Source organism: Musca vetustissima, unplaced genomic scaffold (assembly GCF_032173495.1).
Source record: "Musca vetustissima isolate MV318-11 ecotype Yass unplaced genomic scaffold, APGP_CSIRO_Mvet_v1 utg1953, whole genome shotgun sequence".
Lineage (NCBI taxonomy): Eukaryota > Metazoa > Arthropoda > Insecta > Diptera > Muscidae > Musca > Musca vetustissima.
Window position 1 is genome coordinate 41,337 of NW_026874867.1, and position 21,340 is coordinate 62,676.

The window sequence follows — 21,340 nt, forward strand, 5'->3', positions numbered from 1 at the left end:
ATGTCTCTAAAAAAAATTCTTTAAAAAATCCACGCCTCTGCGAATGTCTCAAAAAATATTCGTTAAAAAATCCATGCCTCTACGAATGCATCAAAAAATATTCTTTAAAAAATCCACGCCTCTAGGAAAAATATTCACACACACACATCTCCACATCTCTTAGGGTGCCTTAAAAAATTTTCTAAAAAATGCACTCTTTTTTAAAAAATCCACGTCTCTTAGAGTTTTTACAAAGATTAATATCTACCCACTTAAAATCTGCGAATACGTTATGACAACGTTCATACGCCCAGATTCCAACGGAAAGTAAATATTAAATTATAAGTCTGCGTATACGTTATGACAACATTCATACGCTCCCTGATACCCATAGGAAAATATAAATAAATTAATTCTTCTCAAATGCTAATGTGTTGCACTTTAAAAATGTATACAATATCCAGTTGCAACTGGTTATAAAATAATTATTAATGAAATGCATTTAAAATTACAAAAAAATGCAAACACACCCTCCTCCCTCATTAAAATAAAATCATCATCACAGAGAAGCCATTAAATAATTTACCATTATAAAGTGTTTGGAAATCTCGAAAAAAAGCCAAACATTAAATAATGGTCATGGCATGCAATGCAACAACAGCAACAACAAAATAATACAATAAAACAATAAAAACAAAAACATAAAAATAAATATATTGTGAATTAAACATGTGCAATTAATTAATGAAAAGCTATGTGGATAGGCCCGATGGCAGGCGTACAGGCTGGCTGGCTGCTAGACACTGGCCACGAACAAAGTCAAATTGCAAATAAAAATACCACAGAATATTTTACAAATGACCAAAGTTGCGTTGAATAAATTATGATGAAACGGAATAAAAATTGAATTATCTCTTGTTTGTGTGTAATTAAAATAAACACATTAAATTAATTAACACAGCAAAGTGCAGTGGCCAAAAGGGACAGCAAATGAAAGCGAGAGAGAGAGAGAATGAATGGGGGAATATTGCATTATGTAAAGTGAATATATTGACCATTGGTTTTCATTTTTGTTTTTCTCTTTTTTTTAATTTCATTACAGATCCCCATCATACGGCAGTGAAAAATAGCATGAAAAAGAAGAAATTGTCCTCTGCCCATATTGTGGCAGCCAGCAGTGTTACCCTACCTCCTGATGTCAGTCCATCGGGTAGCAGTGATAGTATAATGCGTGAACGTTTGGCCCCGCCAGCAATAAGTACCACACCACCAGCTGTTAGTATGGAAACAACAGAAGACGATTCCGATTCGGGATCAACAGATGCCCGCCGCAAAAAGAAGGCAAGAACCACTTTCACCGGACGGCAAATATTCGAATTGGAAAAACAATTTGAAATTAAAAAGTACCTTAGTTCTAGTGAACGAACAGAAATGGCGAAGCTGTTAAATGTTACCGAGACGCAGGTAAGTGAGGGTAGAAATCTCTTAAAATATGTTTATAATTCAAAATATTGTATATATGAAATAGGGTGCGTATAAGTACTAATAGTAATTATACGCCAAGGAGTTTATTATGAATTTTATAAGTTGAAATCATGATGAGTTTAGTATACCGATTAATAGTAAAGGAAACAAGGATACGACGAATACTCTACATTATTAAATATAATTATACGCTAAGGAGTTCGTTATTAATTTAAAAATTTGGAATGATATGTCCAATGTAGACAAGATAATGACAGAGTATTCGATACAATTCAAAGAAATTCAAATCATTGAAGAATGCCTCAAAAATATTCAATGATCCTAATCTGAAATGATACCTCAAAAATATTCAATAATCCAGGCCTAAAAAATAATTCTTAAAACCTCATGCCTCAAAAAGTAATTCTTAAAACCCAAGCCTCAAAAAGTAATTCTTAAAACCCCATGCCTCAAAAAGTAATTCTTAAAACCCATGCCTTAAAAAGTAATATTTAAAAATCCACGCCTTCAGGTATGCCTCAAAAAGTAATATTTAAAAATCCACGCCTTCAGGTATGCCTCAAAAAGTAATAATTAAAAATCAACGCCTTCAGATATGCCTCAAAAAGTAATATTTAAAAATCCACGCCTTCAGGTATGCCTCAAAAAGTAATAATTAAAAATCAACGCCTTCAGGTATGCCTCAAAAAGTACTAATTAAAAATCCACGCCTTCAGGTATGCCTCAAAAAGTAATATTTAAAAATCCACGCCTTCATGTATGCCTAAAAAAGTAATATTTAAAAATCCACGCCTTCAAGTATGCCTCAAAAAGTAATATTTAAAAATCCACGCCTTCATGTATGCCTCAAAAAGTAATATTTAAAAATCCACGCCTTCAAGTATTCCTCAAAAAGTAATATTTAAAAATCCACGCCTTCAAGTATGCCTCAAAAAGTAATATTTAAAAATCCACGCCTTCAAGTATGCCTCAAAAAGTAATATTTAAAAATCCACGCCTTCAAGTATGCCTCAAAAAGTAAAATTTAAAAATCCACGCCTTCAAGTATGCCTCAAAAAGTAATATTTAAAAATCCAGGCCTTAAAGAATGGCTCAAAAAGTAATATTTAAAAATCCAGGCCTTAAAGAATGCCTCAAAAAATAATATTTAAAAACCCACGCCTTAAAGTATCCCTCAAAAATTAATACATAAAAAATCCACGCCTTAAAGTATCTCAAGTTCCACAGTTGGTCCGAGTCTACTGGACGTTTTGCGTGCTGATACCATCATCTTGGTCTTCTCGCCGCTTACTGCCAGACCCACTTTAGCAGATGTTAAAAAGGTCACACGACAAACTATCACCTTGTCTGAATCCTCGTTTGGTATTAAAGGGCTCCGAGAGGTCATTTCCGACTTTAACTGCTGATCTTGTGCCTGTTAAAGTTATTCTGCATAGCCGAATTAATTTTGCAGGAATGCCAAACGCTGACGTGGCTTTATACACCACTGAACGGATAGGGCTGTCGAATGCGGCTTTATAGTCGACGAATAGGTGGAATGTGTCGATGTGTTTTTCGTGGTTTTTTTTCCAGGATTTGGCGCAGAGTGAAAATCTGGTCAATGGTGGATTTGTCAGATATGAAGCCACATTGGTGTGGTCCAATAATGTCATTGACCATTGCCTTCAGTCGTTCACAAATTACGCTGGATAGCACTGTATATGCAATGGCAAGGAGACTTATTCCTCTATAGTTGGCACATATCGTCTTGTCTCCTTTTTTGTGCACGGGACACAGGATGCTGAGGTTACAATCATTGGACATGCATTCTTCTAGCCAAATTGTACTAATCAGCCAAATTGTACTAATGGTGCATGCTCCTGACCAGCATCTGGCCACCAGTCTTCAATAGCTCGGCTGGTAACCCATCGGCTCCTTCTGCTTAATTGTTCTTGAGCCGATTAATTGCTACTCTGACTTCATCTTGGCTAGGTGGTATACACTCTATACCGTCATCTATTAGTGGTTCTGGGGTATCCTCTTCACCGCCACTATTTGATACCAGAAGTTTTTCAAAATGCTCCTTCCAGATCCTCAGCACACTGTCTGTATCTGTCACCAGGGTTTCCTTCTTTATCTCTACAGGAGAATGTGCCTGCACCAAAGCCTTCGGTTTGGTGTTTACCCGTTGGTAGAATTTTCGGACTTCATTCTGACTCCTGTACATCTCGATTTGCTTACGCTCACGTTTTTCTTGCTCTTTCTTATTTTTTTCTGAAAATACGTTTCTCCTCCTTTCCTTTTCTCCCGATAGTTCTCCATCGCATTACGTGTTGCTACTGTCCGCAGGGTTGCCCTATACGCTGCGTTTTTCATATCAGTCATCATAAACCCGCATCCAAATTCATGTCTCGTTTCATGGAAGCTATAATACAGGGCGTAATCATTTGATTTACTTACGCCGGTGCCTTTCCATCGAATTTCCTGTAAGGCAATAATATCGGATTTGTACTTCTAGAGTACATCTGCCAAAGTGCACGCAGTGCGACTGTTCTGTACAACGTGCGCACATTCCAAGTGCAGATTCACAGATCGTGGTCCTTTATACGTTTGCGGGGGTCGTCAACATTAGGGGCGTTTGGTTTTCTTTGTGTTTGCTTTTTCATAGTAGGTTGGGTTTTCCGAGAGTGGGCAACTAACCAGACGCCTCAAATTGGCGCCAAAAAAAATTTTATTTATAATATATATTATAAAATATTCATGTCTTAATAGGTCTTGCTAAAATTCTCATTTTGTTTGACCGTGGAAAAATAATCTTGAAGTGGTTCATGGGTGCGTATGATTATTGCCGATAATCATACGCTAGGGAGTTCCTTTCACGTAATAAGTAATACGAATACAAATCAATGCATAATGTAAATGTAATTTAAAATCATATATAAATTAAATCATTTATTACATATATTTAAATCTTTATATCGAAAAATCTCCCTCTTCGCATAGCAATCCCTAAACATTGTAAAAAAAAACAAATTCTCTAAAAATAATTAAAATACAGATTGTGTTATATCAGAAATTAGTCACATGGAATTTAAAACCACCACCATAATTATTCCTAAGGCCAGGATTCTACAGAATTTTCAAAAAACGTACAAAATCCATTATGTAAATAAAGCTTCATTGAAGTGGTCACTAAACGCCTACATTTTATGTAGGAATGGAAAATTACTAGAATCAATGACCAGTTATGTATAAAATATTGATAGCAAATAACATAGAAATAACAACAACATAATATTTACATAAATAAAAATTGTGTGTGTGTGTGGTTTATGAACTTGTGAATGCTCAAATTAGGTGTGATTATAATCATATCTCCAAAGCAGTATATATAGCGCTAATAAGAGGAGGAGTGTTATAAGTAAGGGAGAATATATATATAAGATATGAAATAATATTCAATTTAAAAACTAAAAACTTGAATTCAAAATACAAGTTCTCTTAATATGCACGTCTTAATTTGCTTTGTTAAAAATGTTTACCTTGACCGGTGGTATGTAGGGAGCGTATGAGCATTAATGGTATTCATACGACTTGAGGTCCCTTTGTCTGAAATACTATTACTAATAAAACGAAGATACACAAATTTTAATTCGCTTTAACTGTTAGCCTCCAAAATATTTTTCAAAAAATCCACCCCTATAACAGGGTCTCAAAAATATATATTTTGAAAACTCCACGCCTAAGAGAGGGTCTCAAACGATATTTTTTTAAATAGAGAGTCTAAAAAATATACTTTAAATAATTCATGCTTTGAGAGGGCCTCAAAAAATATTTAAAAAAACAACCTAAAACTATGCTTTAATAATCCACGCCTCTAGAAAGGCCTCAAAAATATTATCTAACCTGTGAGCGGAGCAGTATAGTCGGACGGGGCCGACCATATGATACCCTACTCAACTTCCACGAAAATCCAATTTTCTATGGTTCGATATTCTGAGCTTGGACAATATTTCGCGATATTTGCATCCCCCTAGACCGACTAGACGTCTACAAATATTACTAATACCCAGATCCCCTTCACCGTGGGTTGTGTTGTGATGTTCGGCTTTCAATAGTGGCCTAGAAATCGACTCACACAAAAAATTAAGTTTTCGGTTCACTTCATCCCAATATTATTATCTGATCATCACCGAAAATTATAGGCGTTGTCCATGACCTTACCTGGATCCTCATGGAAAATTTCGGCGCTATATTTCCGCCCTCTTGTGTGATAATGGGTTACTAAATAATATATGAATACGTAAGGACCTGTAAATATTTAAGTGTAACTGCCACATCCGAGTACACACGACAATGCAATTGGTATCAATTAACCTTCAACTTATCGGGTTTATGTCCATCAGGAGTAAATATATACGTCATAGAATACACATTTTGTCATTTTCCACACAAAAGTCAGTGACCATTTGAGCCGCTAAATATTGACAAATCTTTATCAAAACAGGCATGATTATTCTTTGGCCCGATCCCCTTCTCCATGCAAAAATTCGTGGTGTTTGGGCCATAATTGCGGCCTCTGGAGCGACCAGAAAAACCGACAAAAATAAAGTTTTTGTTCCATTTCATTCCCTAAATATTAACCGATCTTTTCCAAAAACAATAGGGGTCTTCATTGGCCAGAACCCATCCTACATGCAAAATTTTGTAAAGATTGGTCCATAACTGTGGCCTGTATCGTGTTTACAAATTATAATGGACAGACGGACGGAGACACATGCCTAGATCGATTCAGCTAGTCGAGATATGACGATCGGTATACTTAAAGGTGGGTCTAGGATCAATATTTCGCGGCGTTACAAACTTTTGGGGCTGCACAAAGCTATAATACCCTGACAACATAGTTGTGTAGGGTATAAATAAAAAGTTTAGGAATACCACAAAAAAAATTTTTTTTTTAATCCAGCCTTTCAGGGAACCTCAAACAATAATCTTTAAAAATCCTCGCCTTTCAGAGATTCTCAAAAAATATTCTTTAAAAACTCCTCGCCTTTCAGAGAACCTCAAAAAATATTCTTTAAAAACTCCTCGCCTTTCAGAGAACCCCAAAAAATATTCTTTAAAAACTCCACGCCTTTCAGAGAACCTCAAAAAATATTCTTTAAAAAATCCACTCCTTTTAGGGAGCTTCAAGAAAATATTCTTTAAAAACTCCACGCCTTTCGGAGATTCCCCAAAAAATATTCTTTAAAAACTCCACGCCTTTCGGAGATTGCCCAAAAAATATTCTTTAAAAACTCCACGGCTTTCGGAGATTCCCCAAAAAATATTTTTTAAAAACTCCACGCCTTTCGGAGATTCCCCAAAAAATATTCTTTAAAAACTCCACGCCTTTCGGAGATTCCCCAAAAAATATCCTTTAAATACTCCACGCCTTTCGGAGATTCCCAAAAAATATTCTTTAAAAACTCCACGCCTTTTGGAGATTGCCAAAAAAATATTCTTTAAAAACTTCACGCCTTTCAGAGAACCTCAAAGAATATGCTTTATCCACACTTAGAATGCTTAAAAAATATACTTTAAAAAATCCATGCCAATAAGGGAGCCTCAAAAAATATTCCTTAAAAATTTAAGGACTAATAGAAAAAAATCCACTTCTTGAGAGACTTTGGAAAAATAATATTCATAGGGTGTATATGAGTATTGACGATAATCATACGCTATAGTGTACCTCGTATTTAAATTCTTATTTGATGTAATCCGAACTGTTCTCACCACCGCTCCACTATTTTGTACTAATAGAATGCTTTATAAAATATTCTTTAATAATCTACAGCTTTTTAGTAAAAAAAAAATCTATGCCAACTTCATAAAAAATCTTTTCTTGATAGGCTTTGGAAAAATAATATTTATAGGGTGCGTATGAATATTGACGATAATAATACGCTATGGTGTACCTCGTCCTTAAATAATAATTTGATGTAATTCAACTGTTCTCACCACCCCTCCACTATTTTTTTATGTGTTTGTGTGTGATAAATAATAAATTATAAACATGTTTTGCAGGCATTTGGCATATGGCTATTTGCATTTCCAAGAAGTGGTGTTAGAAATGGCATAACGAGCTGGAAAAATGAATGAGACGAGAGAGGGAGAGAGGGGATCGGTTTCAAATGGCCATAAATGCCAAGGACCATATTGCGCACATAATAATTACAACAACTTAAACCGCAACAATAATAATCACAATAATAACCGACAGCAGTAGTTTCACACACATACACACAAATAATTAAATAACTACAATGCATAATCACAATAACAACAACAATATTAATATATATGTAACATTGTAATAAATGCCCTATGGCAGGATACTTATCGCAAATGAGTGAGAGTGCCTGTGTGTGTGTGCAAGGATGAAAATCCACATCTGATATTAATTGAGATTTATTGACTCATTATAATAAATTTATGTTAAACTATAATAAAGCATTATATCAAATTTGGCACAAACACACACGAAATCATATGTCGAGAACACACTCGCATAGTAACTAATATGATACACATACACTGACTGGTTTTGGGGGTATGCAGCATTCTTGCTTAATTTAATACATATATCCCCTTCTCCCTGTTTATAGTTTGCCAAAATGCCTCTGGCTTTGCAAACTATTATAAACACACAACAGCATCGATACGAACAACATTCTATTAAATCTCTTTCAAGTAGATATTTAAAAATATTTTTTGTCTCTAATTGATTTAAAATAAATACCCTCTATAATCCACTTTTAAGTTGAGCAAAAAATTGTATTTTTCAATTACCGGATTTGTATATATATATATATATATATGTTTGTATATATGTTCAACTACTAATATAATTGCCAGCCATAAATATTTCTGGGTAATAAGAAACCATTGAAGCTGCCAATTTATAACAGTAGCAACCGTTTGCAACCAACCAATCAATTGTCGTACCAAACCATATGATGTCTATTCTAATTAATGGCTAGAGCAATGCAACACAATTCTGCCACATAGTTTACACAATGTAACGGAAATATTTATTGACATTCGTTGCCATTCTGAATGGATTATAAATTGACTGAGAATATGAGTAGTTGGAAAATTAGTAAAGCAACTAGTTTGTGTTCATAGCGTCTAAAATTGTTGTCTCTTAAACACGATTTTTAGAGTGTCTGAAAAAAATATTTTATAAAAATCCACGCCTCTTAGAGTACATAAAAAATAGCTTATAAAAATCCACGCCTCTTAGAGTACATAAAAAATAGCTTATAAAAATCCACGCCTCTTAGAGTACATAAAAAATAGCTTATAAAAATCCACGCCTCTTAGAGTACATAAAAAATATTTTATAAAAATCCACGCCTCTTAGAGTACATAAAAAATATTTTATAAAAATCCACGCCTCTTAGAGTACATAAAAAATATTTTATAAAAATCCACGCCTCTTAGAGTACATAAAAAATATTTTATAAAAATCCACGCCTCTTAGAGTACATAAAAAATATTTTATAAAAATCCACGCCTCTTAGAGTACATAAAAAATATTTTATAAAAATCCACGCCTCATAGAGTACATAAAAAATATTTTATAAAAATCCACGCCTCTTAGAGTACATAAAAAATATTTTATAAAAATCCACGCCTCTTAGAGTACATAAAAAATATTTTATAAAAATCCACGCCTCTTAGAGTACATAAAAAATAGCTTATAAAAATCCACGCCTCCTAGAGTACATAAAAAATATTTTATAAAAATCCACGCCTCTTAGAGTACATAAAAAATATTTTATAAAAATCCACGCCTCTTAGAGTACATAAAAAATATTCTTTAAAAATCCACGCCTCTTAGAGTACATCAAAAATATTTTATAAAAATCCACGCCTCATATAGGCCTCCAGAAAAAATATTTTATAAAAATCCACGCCTCATATAGGCCTCCAGAAAAATATTTTATAAAAATCCACGCCTCATATAGGCCTCCAGAAAAATATTTTATAAAAATCCACGCCTCTTAGAGTACATAAAAAATATTCATTAAAAAATCCACGCCTCTTAGAGTACATCACAAAATATCCACGCCTTCTCGGCTACCTCAAAAAATATTCTTTAAAAAAACATCGCCTCTTAGGGAACCTCAAAAATATTCTTTAAAAAATCCACGCCTTTTCGGCTACCTAAAAAATATTCTTTAAAAAAAAGAAATATTCTTTAAACATTCCACGCCTCTTAGGGAGCCTCAATAAAATATTTCTTAAAAATCCACGCCTCTTAGAGCGCTTGAAAAAATATTTCTAAAAATCCACCCCTCTTAGATTGCCTTAAAAATATTCTTTAAAAAAATCCAAAACCTCAAAAAATATACTTTCAAAAATCCGCGCCTTTTAAAATGACCCATAGATATTTTTTTTTAAGTCTACGTCCACGATCCACATTTTGGCGTAGGTCATATATAAAAGTCCCTCCTCATGAAGGGTTTTGTCGAAAAGTTCAAGCAAAGTAGCTGTAATTTGGCATAACTGGTGCATGAAGAGTGACTTAAATATATGCAGAACTTATTTTCCAGATAAAAGTCTATGTTTTGGTCTATTAAGGTCCCTCTTTAAACTCAAAATATGGAAGGTTTAACCACATATTTGTTAATAAGGTCTAGATATATTTTGAATATTTTATTGGTATATTCTTTTAAAAATCCACAATTTCTAGAATGAAATATTTAGAAAAAAACTGTAAGGAAAGCTCATAAGTCGGACGGGGCCGACTATATAATACTTTTCACCACTTTGGGTACATACAAGAGATGCTCATATGTAGGAGGATCATTGAAATGGAATCGGACGAAATTAACTGCGCGAAATTATAGATATTTGAAATCAATTAAAACCGCCCATACACATACCAATCTGAAACTTATGAAAAATTTAATCAATCGGACCAATATTGACAGTATGGTGCTCCATTTACATAAAATCGGACGAAACTATATATGGGAGCTATATCTAATTTGACATGTATCAATATGGACCTAAAACAGTACTCTGCGCAAAATTTTGTCTCAATCGGACCAATATTGGGAATTTGGTGCACCATTTACCTAAAATCGGACGAAACTATATATTGGAGCTATATCTAAATCTGAACCGATTTCAATAAAACCCTAACTCAGTACCCTGTGGAAAATGTTGTCCCAATTGGAGATATATTGGGGGTTTGGTGCACCATTTACCTTAAATCGGACAAAAATATATATGGGAGCTAGATCTAAATCTGAACCGATTTTTCCCAATTTCAATAGGGTTCGTCCTAGGGCCAAACAAGTGTCCTATGCCAAATTTCATCCAAATCGGATAATAAATGCGACCAAAAATACATGGACGGACAGAGGGACATGCGTAATTCGACTCGGAAAGTGATTCTATGCATATTCTCAAAAGGAACCATGAGTCTATCTCGATTCCTTTTGCCTGTTACAAACATATGCACAAAGACATAATACTATGTACCACAGTGTGGTGAAGGGTATAAACATTATTTACGGGGTTTTAGGGTGCGTATGAGTATTGAGGGTACTTATACGCTATGGTGTTCATTGTTCCAAATTTCAAGTTGTGGTAATTTTTAGTGAAATTCTTTAAACGATAACAAAATGTTTATATACTAAGGGCTAAGATAAAAAATTTGACCCATCGTGCTTAATTAGAAATTTTCGCCTGGCTGTAGTAATCGATTTGCTTTGCACATCGTAACTGCTATACTTGGGACCAATACCAAATAAAAGGACAATATTTTGAAAAACAAAATAATAATATTATGTACAGCGAATTGAGTAAACAATTTTATTCAAATTTTGCACATTGCAATATTTATACTCACCTTTATATATCCAGAATATCGAGCGGGGGTTAACTCACCACCACCATTTTTTTCAAGTCCCAAATACATTATGATGTGATTATTAACGTAGCTACCGAAATGTCAGTCAAGGTGATTTTTCAATCGAATTCCAGATCATGTTAATTTCTTTTTTTCAATACAAAAGTTATTGAAACTTTTTTGGTCCTAGGTTACGTATGAGTATTGACGTCAATTATACGCTCTAGTGTTCCCTGTGCCCAAATTTTGAATGTTTAGTAATCAAAACTATTCTCGCCACTCCTCCTCTATTTATTTGAAATAAAAAATAAATAATAATTTGTTTTCTAGACAGTTCTCAAGAAACCCTCAAATACAAAAATAATGACTACTTACGTAGCCAGCAATATGTCTGTCAAGGGGAGTTTTCAATCGAAATTCCAGATCATGTTTATACGCATTTTCAGTCTCAAAGTTATTCCAAAGGCTATCGCAGCCATGATAGTCGTCATAATTATAGCTCGAACTTCCGAATTTGACGTAGTCAACGAAATTTCCGTCAAGAGGGCTTTTCAATCGAAATACCAGATCATGTTTATATGCATTTTCAGTCCCAAAGTTATTCCAATGATAGTCGTCATAATTATAGCTCGAACTTTCGCCTCTAGGATTGTATTGTGATCTGGTAGACAAAGTGATATTTTAGTCGCTGGTCTATGCAGAGTCCCAGTGTTGTCAATTTTCTTACTCAAAATCCTGCTGTGTCATTACAGTTACCAGAGAGTTTTTATACCCTACACTGCTATGTTGTCAGGTTATTATAACTTTGTGCAGCCCCAAGAGTTTGTAACGCCGCGAAATATTGGTCCTAAACCCACAATTTAGTATACCGATCGTCATATCTCGACTTGCTGAGTCGATCTAGTCATGTATGTCCCTCCTTCCAAAAAAAAAAACACGACCAACACGATACAGGCCACAGTCATGGACCAATCTTCACTTATGAAGAATGGGTTCTGGCCAATGAAGACCCCTATTGTTTTTGGTAATGATTGGTTAATATGTATTTAGGGGATGGAATGACCAAAAACGTTATTTTTGTCGGTTTTTCTGGTCGTTCAAGAGACCGCAATTATGGCCCATGGAGAAGGGGATCGGGCCATAGAATAAAGATCGGTCAATATTCAGCGGGTCAAATGTACCCAGACATTTGTGTGGAAAATGACAAAATTTGTATTCTATAGCGTATATATTTACCCCTGAAGGACATAGACCCGAGACGTTGATAGTATATCCAAAAGGAGTTGTTGACCTTTAAATTGATATCAATTATAATGTTGTATGTACACGGATGTGGTTGTTGCACTTAAATATTTGCAGGTGCTTACGTATTCATACATTATTTAGTAACCCATTACAACACTAGAGGACGAAAATATAGCACTGATCGCTTTAAAATTTTCCATGAGGATCCAGGTATGGTCACGGACAGCTCCTATAATTTTCGGCGATGATCAGATAACAATATTGGGATGAAGTGGGCCGAAAAGTTATTTTTTGTGTTTTTTTTCGAATCGATCTATAGGCCACAATTGAAAGCCGAACATCACAACACAACCCACGGCGATGGAAATATGGCCAAGTAATTAGAAGAGCTGTACTGAATATTAGTAATATTTGTTGATCTCTAGTCGGTCAAGTGGGTGCAAATATCGCGAAATATTGCCCAAGCTCAGAATATAGAACCACACAAAGTTAGATTTTCGTGGAAGGTGTGTAGGATATCCTATGGTCGTCCCCATCAGAATTAGAAGAGCTATACTACTAGTAATATTTGTTGATCGCTAGTCGATCAAATATCGCGAAATATCGCCCAAGCTCAGAATATAGAACCACACAAAGTTAGATTTTCGTGGAAGTTGTGTAGGGTATCATATGGTCGGCCTCATCCGACTTTTTTTTGCTAGTGTACCTTTAGCCCATTGATCTCTGTGTGGCATTAGAGTTTCACATGGCATTATCGGGTATACGATATGACACTAATGTGTTGATTGGATATACGATTAAAGCCTGTACAATATTTGATGCGACGTATTATAGCCTGTATCGTTCCACTCGTTCATGGCTTGAAGTCTAAGAGCTATGACGGCCTTTTCGAATTTTATATGGATTTTTTTTTAATGTTATTAAATTTTTGTTGTCTCCAAGGTCCTAGTGTTGTCATTTCAACATCACATTCTCCTCCGAATAATTATAATAAAATCTCCACATGATTTAACAATGTAAATAAATAAAATCTCAAAATATACAAACCATGTGTTGGACATAATTTCGAACCTGTGGTTAACCACAGAAATACATCTTATGCAATTTATTTCTTCTTCATCTTATTATTATTGCTAATACAAATTAATTAATGCAAAAGGAATTTCAAATTTTGTGATTTAGCCTTAGGTATTCCAAACAAAAGGTATGACAATATTTACACTTAGGATTATTATAATGTTAATTCAAATATTTAATTGAAAATTTTGAGGTGTATTTTAAATGTGAAAAAGAAATTATTAAATAAATTGATCACACATACATATACACATGAAATAAATGCAAAACAAAATTAAATTTTGGGAAATATGAAAATATAAAATAAGTTATGATTTGATCGAATCCCACTTTCCTTAGCATTTAACCTGCAAAGTAATTAAATCGATTTGCTCTACAATATAGTCGGGCTCCTTCAACTTTAGTCACTTCCTATACTAGTCAGAAGTGTTTTTAAAAAATGTGAAAAGTTTTATTATTTTTGTTTTTTTTAATTCAAATTCAATTTGTTTTAGATACCGCTCTAATAAAAAAAATTCCCAACAATTAAATTAATAATTCGAAAAAAACCTACTACAAAAAAGCCAAAACAGCACAGCAATTACCATTGCATTTAACAAACAAGTCCACATTTATGAACAATATCATTTATTATCCCAGCTATCAATGTATTCGATATCTGATTGTAGATGTTGTTGTCGTTGTTGTTGGTTTTTGCATTCATACAAATTATTCTGCAACATGTAAATCTGTGGCGTACGTTGTACAGATGGAGCGGGGAGAGATACGAGATACATATAAACAAATTTAAACTGTCATCAACAAACTGTAAAATAGCCTTAAGTCAGATAAAAATCAATTAATTACTCAGCCGCATACAGCAACAACAACAAGAACAACAACAGCATACACGTACAATAACTTAAGTACAGATTGACATAAACATGTATGTATATATATGATTGTAGATTTTATTGTTGTGCATATATGTATGTAGTTAAATGACAATGTGCTATGATGGCAGATTTGGGCTGTTTAGTTGTCCAGGATGGTTTGTGACAATAGCCCGCCAAGAAATTCAATAGCAGAAAGGAAAGGACCAAAATCGGACGGGACTGACTATATGCTACTCTAAGGTTATATACGAGAATTTTTCCCTTGATTATTAGTTCCAATATTAAGTGGTTATCTATACTCTTTCGAGTCGAGCTTGATGATCTAAGTTTTGCAATGAAAAGGAAAGCCAGGAGAAGAACCTACGTACCCACCATTATGCGACGCGTTTCGCCGTTGGTTAAGCGGCTCATCTGGCATATTGGGCTATGTGGCTTTACAAATGTCGTACGTTGATAACTTGTATTTATTCCGCCCTGATGCGAAACTTGCATATGCGAATTAAATTCAAATTTGTCAAAGTTCGACATTTGTCTTCATTCTAGGAACAGTCCTTTTCAAAGCAGATTTTTGTTGTAGCGATGGATAATTAATCCACACACCTACAATTGCTTCCTGGTATACACATGTTTTTGCGCAACCGTTTTGGAAGTGTTGATGGCTCAGAACGTTAAGCGGTCTTGGCAACATTTGTGTTGCACTGAGGACCTGGGTTCGAGCCCTAGCCAATTTTCCAATTTATAAAAAATTGGGGAGATATATGTAAATCTGAGCCAATTTAAAACGAATTTAAGACTCGTCATTCGATATTCTGAAATGTCATCAAATCGTACGAAAAATCGGGCATATATAAAAAAGGATCTATATAAATTCTGAACTAATTCGAATTAAAGGCAAGAAACCAAAAAGCATGCGACCATTTGCTTCGAAGTGTTTCTTTCTCGCACAACAATTTTTCATTACCATGTACGTTAATGTAAGGATCCAAATAGTGATCTCACAATCCCATTTATACCCCATTAATTATACCCATCACCACACTGTGATACCGGGTACTATGTCTTTGTGCATATGTTTGTAACAGGCAAAAGTAATCGAGATAGACCCATGGTTCCTTTTGAACCAGCGATGGATAATTAATCCACACACCTACAATTGCTTCCTGGTATACACATGTTTTTGCGCAACCGTTTTGGAAGTGTTGATGGCTCAGAACGTTAAGCGGTCTTGGCAACATTTGTGTTGCACTGAGGACCTGGGTTCGAGCCCTAGCCAATTTTCCAATTTATAAAAAATTGGGGAGATATATGTAAATCTGAGCCAATTTAAAACGAATTTAAGACTCGTCATTCGATATTCTGAAATGTCATCAAATCGTACGAAAAATCGGGCATATATAAAAAAGGATCTATATAAATTCTGAACTAATTCGAATTAAAGGCAAGAAACCAAAAAGCATGCGACCATTTGCTTCGAAGTGTTTCTTTCTCGCACAACAATTTTTCATTACCATGTACGTTAATGTAAGGATCCAAATAGTGATCTCACAATCCCATTTATACCCCATTAATTATACCCATCACCACACTGTGATACCGGGTACTATGTCTTTGTGCATATGTTTGTAACAGGCAAAAGTAATCGAGATAGACCCATGGTTCCTTTTGAGAATATGCATAGAATCACTTTCTGAGCCGATTTATGCATGTCCGTCCGTCATGTTAAATTGTAAACAAAGTATAGGTCGCATTTATGATCCGAATTAGCTGAATTTGGCACAGCTGATTTGTTTGGATCAAGGACTAGCCCTTTGAAATTGGGATAAATCGGTTCAGATTTAAATATGTCTCTCTCATATAAAGTTTCGTACGATTTTTTAGTAAATGGTACACCAATGATCCAAAGTTACCGCAACATTTTGCTCAGCGTATTGATGTTACCATAAAATAATGCGGGTTAAGTTTGTTCGAAATCGGCTCAGATTTAGATATTGCTCTCATATATATTTTCGTCCAATTTAATGCAAATGGTGCACCAATGTCCCTATATATCTTTCGATTTGCACGAAATTTGGCACAGCGCACTGAATTGAGTCCTTAAGGACGTGTGCTAAGTTTCGTACAAATCGGTTCAGATTTTTATATAGCTCCCATATATATTTTCGTCCGACTTCATGTAAATAGTGTACCAAAACCCCTATATTTCTTTCGATTTGCACGAAATTCCGCATAGTGTACTAAATTAGGTCTAGAATTATGTGAGTTAAGTTTCCTGAAAATCGGTCCAGTTTAGATATAGATATTCAGATTTAGATATTCAGATTTAGATATTTTTCGGCCGATTTAATGTAAATGGTGCACCAATGTCCCTATATATCTTTCGATGCACGAAATTCTGCACAGCGCACTGAATTAAGTCTAGAATGAATTATACAAAGCTTCGTGAAAATCGGTTCAGATTTAGATATAGCTCCCATACATATTTTCATCCGATTTTATATTAGTAAAGCCTCAAAGCCCCTAAATTTCATTCGATTTGCACGAAATTTGGCACAGCGTACTGAAATAAATCTAGAATAATGTATGTAAAGTTTCGTGAAAATCGTTTCAGATTTACATATAGCTCCCATATATATTTTCGTCCGATTTAATGTTATTAGTGTATAAAAGTCCCTATATTATTTTCAATTTACACGAAATTCGGCACAGCGCACTGAATTCTGCCTAGAATGATGTGTGCAAAGTTTCGTGAAAATCGTTTCAGATTCAGATATTGCTCCCATATATATTTTCGTCCGATTTTATGTGTAATGGAGCACCAAAGCCCCTACTTTTCTTTCGATTTACACGAAATTTAGCATAGCGTACTGAATTAAGTCTAGAATGATGTGTGTTAAGTTTCGTAAAAATCGATTAAAATTTAGATATAGCTCCCATATATATTTTGGTCCAATTTTATGTAAATAGTGTATCAAAGCCCCTATATTTTTTTCAATTTTCACGAAATTTGGCATAACGTCCTGAATTAAGCCTAGAATGATGTGTGCTAAGTTTCGAGAAAATCGGTTCAGATTTTGATATAGTTCCCATATATATGTTCGTCCGATTTAATGTAAATGGTGGACCAAAGCGCCTACATTTCTTTCGATTTGCACGAAATTTCGAATAGCGTACTAAATTAAGTCTATGTTGCTAAGTTTCGTGAAAAGAGGTTCAGATTTAGATATAGCTCCCATATATATTTTCTTCCGATATTTCGAACAGGTGTCTGATTGAGATTAAATTTTGAACAGTGCTTTGAACCGATTTACAAAATTTTGCCCAATTGCATGCAAACGACTCTAATGGGTCGATTACGGATGGTAACCATAGTTTAGTGTAGTTGCCAGTTGCCAAATTTGGATTATGGATGGCAACTGTTGTCAACTTCAGTTGCTTCAAATAGAATTTTCAGGAAACCATTTATTTCTAGTTGCTGCTTATAATAACTGAAATGTGTGGGCTTCCCATAATGGCTAATATTACTACAAAAGAACAATTTGAGGTCCTTATTGCCCGGATGGAAGCTCACCCAAATGTAGCACACGGTGTGCGGACTTTTGGTCAAACCAAAGCCACTATCGATGATGTGTGGAAGGCCATTTCAGAAGACCTTAACTGCTATGGCCCACCAACACGCATTCCAAATGAATGGCAGAAAGTGGCGAACATCTTCTTTTGGTTCCATGATATGTACGTGTGTATCATCAATACATCCGACAACACCCGGGAACTTTGTTTTCGAATAAAAACAATATTATTCTTCCCTTTTTCCTCCTCCGTTAATTTAGATACAATCCAAATTTTACACAGTTTTTCCTCTATTAGCCGGAAACCACCGACATTGTGAGTTGAGCCAAGCCAAGGTTGAAGTCATTGCTATGGGACTTTTGAAAACTTCCCTCCACAAAAAACATCAGGGCTGCACACATTTTTAAGAGAGGAGGAATTGCTTTTGACCGCCGGGCTTATCGGAAAGCAGGGTTTAAGGCTTCAACTATGTACACAACGGCATATTTTGGTAGCCGAAAATACGCCTTCAAGCTAATATGACCAGTTGATTGAATATTTCTTTAAACGTCAGCATCTACTCACAGAACTGATGGTAGTTCTAATAGATTTATCTCTTAAATGCCTTCTAATAAATGACACACCTTGAACATAATTTTCAGCATCAAAAAAATAGTTCCACTGAGCTGAACATATAATTACATTTTCTGAAATATTTTATTAATTTTTTTTTACAATATTTCTAGTTGAAGAAGTGTCAAAACAGTCTTATCGACGGCTAGTGAGAAATGTTGATATTCATAATGTTAAGTTTCATTTCAGTGGCGTTGTCAGTTGAACTCGCAACTGGAGTTTGGTTACTTTCCATAATCGACCCATAAATCTTCCCGAATGAAATTAAATTTAGAACAGTTTGCGGAAAGGCATGAATTGCTGTTAGTCGATTCACTTATAGATGAAGATCACATATGCTCCTTCGAAAAGACGACTTCTGTTAGGATACATATGTAAAATATACCCTTAGTGGTGCAGGGTATAATATAGTCGGTCCAGTCCGACATTACTATTTTCCTTGCTGGTTTTTACATACATTATTTCAATTGTCATCTGTTTCAGTTACTGATGTTGTTGTAGTTGCAATTGCTCCAGTTATTGTTGTCATTACACATTTAAGTTATAATGATTCTTGTTTGGTTTTATTGCATTAGCAGCAACGAACTGAAGTGAATGCCGACATGAAAATCCATTTAAAATATTTTAAATGTCTACACACAGATGAACACACAAACGCATACATATTCTCTACTACATAAATACATACAACATACATGGTACGACTTACATACATACCCACATTTCTATTTATCCATTTTGCGATGCAGCAGCAACAGCGTCATGCGACAGACGAACTCTGTCGGTGTTATGCTATGTTGCAAATAAATGACTGCCCGTTAATGGTATGGTTGGTGCAAGAGCATGGATGGGAAAATTCCAGACGACGACAACAACGACAACGACTGCATCCATATCCAACTCATATGCTCTGAATTGGAGACAAACTCCTCATACATACAATAAATATTTTAGAACATATTTTTGATACGATTTCAATTTGCAACAATGTAAAATACACTGAGAGATATAGGTGATAGCATACGAGGGTGGATTGAAAATTATTAGGTAAAATTTTGGAAAATAAGATATAGAAGAGAATCAAGGGAGTTAAATAAAATATTCATACTCCAAAAACTGTGTTGACCTCCAAAAAATGTTCTGACTTCCATCTGATTATAAATATTTTGCTTAGAAAAATATGAGTCCACTTTTTTATATAGAAGAAATCTATGGTGTTATTTTTCAGAAAAAAAGCAGAGATCTATAGAAAAAAATTTCTAGACGAAAAATTTGTGTACATATAAATGTCAAAAACTTTGATTGTCTCCAAAAAAGTATGGCTAATATTGAGGAAGGACGGAATTATGGTTCAGAAAAAGGAGGTAAAAAATTCCGAGATATCTGTAGACAAAATTCCGAAAACATAGATTTAGACAAAAATTCTCTCTCTCAAAAATTCTATTGAAAAAACATAGGCCTCAGATATTTTTACAGAAAACAATTGAAGGCCTGAATCCTCATTCCTATAGAAAAAATTGAGGACTAATTTGTTCATAGAAAGCAATTTGTAGGCCTAGGAAAATGCCGAATACTTAGATTTTCTTAAAAAAATAAGGCTTATATTGAACTTCCATTTTTTTTTTTTTTTTTTTTTTGCTACAAATTACAGAAACTAATTGAAGGCCAGGGGAAAATTGCAAATACTTAGAACTTCTCAAAAAAATTAGCTTCATATTTTTTTTCTAAAAATATGTTTTGTAAAAAATACCTCTAAAACATTCGGAAGAAAGAACTGAAAAATTCAGAGATCTTTGCCATTTTTTTCCATACAAAATATTTGAAGGTCTCTGGAATTTTTTATAGAGAAAAGAAGTGAAGCCCTGAGGACGTACCCAGTCGAATTTTTCAACAAATTTGGCATTCTATGTCCTGGATGGTTACATACATAAAAAAAATCCAAATTTAAAATTAGAAAGGTTTTAGCCACATTTCCAGTCGAATTCGCTGTAATTTACTATTTTTTATTCGTGGAAGGTGGCATATATCTATGAATACTATTTTAGATACAAGTCAATTTTTTTGTCATTGACCTCAAATAAGGGTCCCGATCCATTTTTGTCAACCGAAGTGACTTAAATTTGGTATTCCGGCTTAGAGAAAGGTTAGTAAAATATTTGCCGAATATGCAGAATTATTCCTAAGTTATCTTAAGGCATTATCAAAAACATCGGAAGCCTCAGGTATTCTGAGTTCGAAATCAAACTCCTCAGTTTTTTGAGTGTAGAATACGACACTTCAGTGCCGTATTTTATAGGAAAATATGTGGGTATCTGACAAGTTTTTCTGTAGCATTTATAAACCAGTGAGCGGAGCAGTATAGTCGGACGGGAACGACCATATGATACCCACACAACTTCCACGAAAATCTTACCTTGTGTGGTTCTATACTCTGAGCTTGGGCAATATTTCGTGATATTTGCACCCTCTTGACCGACTAGAGGTCAACAAATATTACTAATATTCAGTACAGCCCTTCTAATTACTTGTCCAGATTCCCTTCACCGTGGGTTGTGTTGTGATTTTCGGCTTTCAATTGTGGCCTATAGATCGACTCGAAAAAAACACAAAAAAA

At 34.5% G+C, this 21,340-nt stretch overlaps 1 protein-coding gene across 1 annotated transcript in view; it reads left to right on the plus strand.

Moving 5' to 3' along the window:
• The window catches only part of LOC133337330 (streptococcal hemagglutinin-like), a 101,143-nt gene that overhangs the window by 23,574 nt on the left and 56,229 nt on the right, over positions 1-21,340 (plus strand). Inside the window, exon 6 of the mRNA XM_061545567.1 lies at positions 1,082-1,443. Coding sequence (XP_061401551.1) covers positions 1,082-1,443 — 362 coding nt within the window. The remainder of the gene's footprint in view (positions 1-1,081; positions 1,444-21,340) is intronic.